This window comes from Triticum aestivum, chromosome 1B (genome assembly GCF_018294505.1).
Source record: "Triticum aestivum cultivar Chinese Spring chromosome 1B, IWGSC CS RefSeq v2.1, whole genome shotgun sequence".
In the NCBI taxonomy this organism is placed as follows: Eukaryota; Viridiplantae; Streptophyta; class Magnoliopsida; order Poales; family Poaceae; genus Triticum; species Triticum aestivum.
Genome location: NC_057795.1, coordinates 691,819,339 through 691,825,053, shown reverse-complemented (window position 1 = coordinate 691,825,053; position 5,715 = coordinate 691,819,339). Strand labels below are relative to the sequence as shown.

At 49.3% G+C, this 5,715-nt stretch overlaps 1 protein-coding gene across 1 annotated transcript; it reads right to left on the bottom strand.

Moving 5' to 3' along the window:
- Positions 1-895: 895 nt before the first annotated feature.
- On the bottom strand, positions 896-2,751 carry LOC123149741 (uncharacterized). The gene is made up of 4 exons (XM_044569454.1): positions 2,602-2,751; positions 2,292-2,448; positions 1,491-1,600; positions 896-1,368 (listed from the first exon to the last, which is right to left on the bottom strand). The coding sequence occupies exons 2-4, from the start codon at positions 2,436-2,438 to the stop codon at positions 1,230-1,232; spliced, it is 396 nt and encodes a 131-aa protein (XP_044425389.1). The 5' UTR covers positions 2,439-2,448; positions 2,602-2,751; the 3' UTR covers positions 896-1,229.
- Positions 2,752-5,715: the final 2,964 nt, after the last annotated feature.

Below are 5,715 nucleotides of genomic sequence, written 5' to 3'. Positions count from 1 at the left end.
ACATGACATTGAAAATGTAAATACGAAATCTAAACAGAAATGAACAACATATGGTCCACAAATATTTCTTTCGCAGATTGCCTTCCAGAACACCACTCATAAATACCCAAGATAAATGCAATGCAGCTCCAAGATGACCTGGAGAAAGAGAAGATCATATTTTGTGCAGGCAAGGAGAACGATGGTTTCTGAGATTGCTCGATTTCTAGGTCTTCTTTCATGAGAGCGCAAGCTAGTTGTGGAAGAAATGAGATACGAAGAAGAGGCACCATCAGAAAGAGGGGCGGGAAGCGCCATGGGAGGGGAAATACGAAGCACGGGTGATGAGAATAAAGAGGCCGTAGGTCAAGACATACATGTGCACAGGGGAAAGAGGAAAAGAGAAAGGGAGCTTGAGGGATGAGGAAACTCACCTGCATCACCGACATCGTCGCCAAGGGTTTGCAGTTGCTGTGAATGTGCTGACTGGTCAAATTGGGAAGGGCGCCGCAATAAGAAGATCAATCTGGAGGAGGGGCATCGCCAAGATTTGGGAAAATAACTGTTGTTATTCACCTCTACTATGATATGTTGTCACTGCTGCTGCGACACTTCAGATGTCGGGGGAGAGGGAAATGAGGGAAGAGGGAAGGCAGCAAATGGGGAGAAGGCAACAAAAAGAAACAAATGAAGTGAGTTAGAAAAATAATTAATTGGGGAGAAGAAAATAATGAGGTGTCTCGAGAGGAACAGAGAATGATGAAAGCCTCAACAAAGTCGAAATTGCTCCTTCACGCGCTAGCCCTTCCCTAGAAAAAGGAAAAAGAAATGAAAATTGTAGCCCACACAAGTACATTAAACACAGCCCATGCAGAGGTAACACACGCTCAGCTCACATAGACATACACGGGCCAAAAAAAGGGACAACAACCCAGTGCCACAACTTCATTTTTAACAGAGTGAACACTTCTAAGTAAGTTGATTGCAATCACTTGGAGCCGGAAGCACTTGCAAAAACACCAGCAATGGATGACAGTACGATACAAGCCATGCAAGTATGTTTGCATCAAGCTACAGTTTCATGCATAACCTACTGGAATAGATAGATCTAGATAGATAGATAGATAGATAGTAACATGATACCACAGGGTCCCATAGCATATATAGTGCAAGCTAGCCAAACTGCAGAGGTCATAATTTAACTTAAAACATCTGGGGCCATCTTTGGTTCTCATCTTTCCCATCATAAGTCACTGGCTTTCCTTGGTACTAGCTTCGGCTTCTACCCCATCGCCACCAAAAGCAACAGCGGCAGCCACAAACACAAGTGTCAACTTGGCAGCTCCAACAACCACAGTCTTAGCCGCACGTCCGATAGACATCATGCGCCTGCAGGTAGAGGTAGGGCAACTGGTCAAATTATATGAGATTATATTTATAAACTCCTGTCAAACAAACAAAATGGAAAATAAGGAAGAAAATTGATCAAGTAATTCTGCATCTTCACGTACAGTACAAATACGGATGGCCCTGCTTCCTTTTGGAGCTCCGCCAACTTATCTAACGCCGCATTCATCTTCTTCCAGTCCAACTCCTCCTCCTTCAGGATATTGCCAGCACGCTGGATTGATAAAAAAAAAAGCCACATGTATAAATCAACAAGTCACAGAATCATACTTGCCGTATATGAAATTATGGATAAATGAAGTCAAAGAATCATACTCTACTAGCTAGCTAGGAAGATATCGAAACCACAGCAACATGCATCTTATGTGTTGCAACTTGTTACTATTTGCTTGCTAAAGGGATGAACAAAAGGTCATCATGCTCGGATCAACCAGGAAAAAAGATGTTGCTTAATGATATAAGTAATTTGCAAGCTGTCCTGTTGCTAGTAAGTCAGGATGTACAGCTTGAGGTCAGATTAAACAAGCACAGTACCACTACACTAGCATACATGAGAATGCCAAGTAAGTAAGCAATCTTGCTCTTGTTTCTAAGTAGTCCATCCATCTATCTATAGCAGGTAGCAGGTAAACAGAAGAGACACATGCATGTTGCTGTTTCGATTGCACATGATTCAATCATCGCAGGCTACATCCTTGATGTCGGCAGATAAATCATGAGATAAAAGATGTCAATTTTTGTTTAGATACCTCGATGGGAAGCTAAATTTGCTCTTGTTTCTAGCTAACACAAGAGACAAATGCGTGCTAATGTCTCGATTGCGCAGGATACGATTATGGATGGCTAAATCCTTGATGACTTGAGATGGATCATGCGAAAAAAGATGTCAATTTTGGTTAAGATACCTCGCCGGAGACCTGGCTGGAGAGCTGGCGGGAGCGCATGAGCCTGCTTGGCGCGAGCCGGCGTGGTCCCTCCTCCACGACCGCCGCCTGCGTCCGCTGGAGCAGGGAGCCACCGATCCTCCTCGCCGCGCACCGAATCGCCGCCATCGCCGCCGGCCTGCCAACAATTGGTCAGGGAGGGATTAGGATGACAAATCCGGAACGAATCACCACCGCCGGCCGGTCGGCACCCCAATGCCGTACCGCCACACACACACCCCATCGATCAGGTTGCGCCCGTGGAGATTTCGGTGGGTTTTGGTGAGCGTACCTTGCGGATGTGGGAGGCGGCTAGGGTTCCGCGTTCGCCGCTTCCTGTCGCCTCCGCCGAGAAGAAAGAAGGGGAGAGAGTGGGTGGGGGAAGAAGTGGGTGGTGCTCTCTTGCGCTCTCCGGGACTATATAATCTTCTTGCGAGCAGGCCCGGCCCAATGCAATTCTTCGTTCTTTTTCTTGCAGGAGGTTTCGGCCCTACTGGCTTGCACTCAACGGAGATTTCGGCCCTATTGGTTATCTTCCTCCTCCTCCTCCTTCTTCTTCTTCTTTTTAGCACGGTACCATTGAAGTCACTCGCATACACTCATATCCCTATGAACGCACGCCCCTATGAACACCTCCGAAAGACTGAGCCGATATAGCATCTTGATATTTTACAAAGTCACCAAAGGCGTCTCACAGTCGACGAGAACGTCTCCTCCCACTGAACGAACATCGTCGACAACCTGAAATAAGCCCAGAAATAACGAGAGGACCAATGTCAAGTCTACGACTTGAACCCTGATGAGCTAGTGGTGCTGCTGTCCTCCTATAACTATCAAACCACAGGTTCGCCCGCACTAAAAAACATATTTGGTAGGCAAGTTATATCTCACCTTTTGTGAGACCGTCTAGCCCTACATAGCGGGCCGCGTTGTGACGCCCGGAAAATTAAGCTACAGTGATCCTCTGCTAGTGATGCCACGTCACCTCAATTATAGTTGCTAATCTTGAGTTAGTTCAAAACCGGTCCAAAATTCAAAATTCAAATTAATGATAACAATAAAAGTTTTCAAAAATTAAAACTAAAAAGTTCGGTGGTTGTCAAATATTACATCGGTAATTATGGTGGAGTGCACACATTTTTATAAAGTGTCTGAATATTTTAAAATGAATTAAAACAGAAAAGGAAAAATAAGAAAAAAAAACAAACCGAATAAATAAAGGAAGGGGGGAAAACCCCATGGCCAACTGGGCCAAACGACCCATCCGGCCCGCCCACCGGCCCATCCGGCCCCCTCACTCCCTTAACCCCCCCCCACTCCCCGACCGAACCCTAGCCGACCCCCACTCCTCTCTCCCCCTCCCCACGACCCTTCGTCCCTTCCCCGATCCAGATCGGGATCGAGACGAACCCCCACCCCCCCGACGCTCGAACCCCCCCCCCCCCCCGACGCTCGAACCCCCCTCGGATCCCGACCACCGCCGGTCGTCCTCACCCCCTCCTCGTCGGACGCCGTGGACGCGCGCCGTCCCGCCGCGGCCATCGCCAGACATCGCCGTCCCCGTCCTTCACCTCGCCGGAACCACGCCACCCGTCGGAACGCCCCGTCGCCGCCGAACGCCTCCTCGCCGGTCTTCCCCGGCCGCCCCGAGCCCGCTGTCCCCGAACCCCTACTCCTCGATTTAAGCACGCGCCCCTCCCCTCTCTCCTCGCCCGCGACCGCGCGAGCCCCGTCGTGGCCGCGCACGCCGGCCCCCGCCGTGGCCGCGCACGCCGGCCCCCGCCGTGGCCGCGCACGCCGGCCCCGCCGTGAGCCTCGCTCCCTCCCCTCTCCTTCCCACGACCCCGCGGCGCTCCCGCGCTGCCCGCCGCTCGGAGGCCTCTCCTCCCTCGCCGGACCTCCTCCACGGAGCCCCTCCTCGCAGCCATCGCCCCCGATCCTTCCCCTCCGACCACGTCGCCCCCGATCCTTCCCCTCCGACCACGTCGCCTGCGTCACCATTACCATACCGCGTGCGCCCCCGACGCCCCAGCGCGCCGCGATGCGCTCGCCCGACGTGCCCCGCCGCACCGGTTGCTGTCGCCGGAAACGGCCGGCCGACGAGCCCCGCCGTGGTCGTCGGTGCGCTCCAGCGCCCGCACACCCGCGCCCATTCGGGCTGGCGCTCACGCGCCCGTTTACCCGCCCCGCTTGGCCCCTGTGCCACTGAACGCCGGGGCCCACACCGTGGAAGAATTAGAATAAAAAAATGTATATTAATTAATTAATTAGATAATTAATTAACTTAATTGATCAGGTTTAATTAATCAAATCAAACATTAGTTAACCTGATTAACTAATTAAACTAATTAATAGGTTAATTAGGATAATGTGCCAATGACATGGGGGTCCCACCCGAGAACGTTAAAAAATATAATAATAAAATAATAAAAATAAAAATGCTAATTAATTAATTAATTAACTAAGTTGATTAACTTAATTAATCATGTTTAATTAACCTAATTAATCTGTTAATTAAACTAACTAGGTTAATTAGTTAACAATCACTGACTAACGGGACCCACCTGTCAGGTTGACCAAGTCAACTCTGCTGACTGCTGACGTCAGCATGACATCATGCTGACGTCATAAATCCATTTTTCCGAATTAATAATTAATTAAATTCAGAAATTAATAAAATCTTTAGTAAATCATATCTATTAATCCGTAACTCGGATTAAAATATTTCAACAGAAAGTTGCTCAGAACGACGTGACGAACCCGGATACGCAGTCCGTTCGTCCGCCACACACCCCTAACCTATCGAACCCGCAACTTTCCCCCTCCGGCTCCTCTGCCCGAAAACACGAAACACCGGGGATATTTTCCCGAATGTTCCCCCCTTAACCGGCATCACCTCATACCACGTTAGGTCGCGCCTAGCATCGTTACTTGTCATGTCATGCATCGATATGCATCTATTTACATGTTATTCATTGTTTCTTCCCCCCTCTTCCTCCGGTAGACTACGAGACCGACGCTGCTGCTGCCCAGCTCGACTACGGAGTTGACGACCCCTTCTCTCTTGCCAGAGCAACCAGGCAAGCCCCCCCTTGATCACCAGATATCGCCTACTCTTCTCTATACTGCTTGCATTAGAGTAGTGTAGCATGTTACTGCTTTCCGTTATACCTATCCTGATGCATAGCATGTCCTTGTTACTACTGTTGTTACCTTTACCTGCAATCCTATATGCTTAGTATAGGATGCTAGTATTTTCATCTGTGGCCCTACATTCTTGTCCGTCTGCCGTGCTATACTATCGGGCCGTGATCACTCGGGAGGTGATCACGGGTATATCCTATATACTTTATACATGATACATGTGGAGACTAAAGTCGGGTCAGCTCGAAGAGTACCCGCGAGT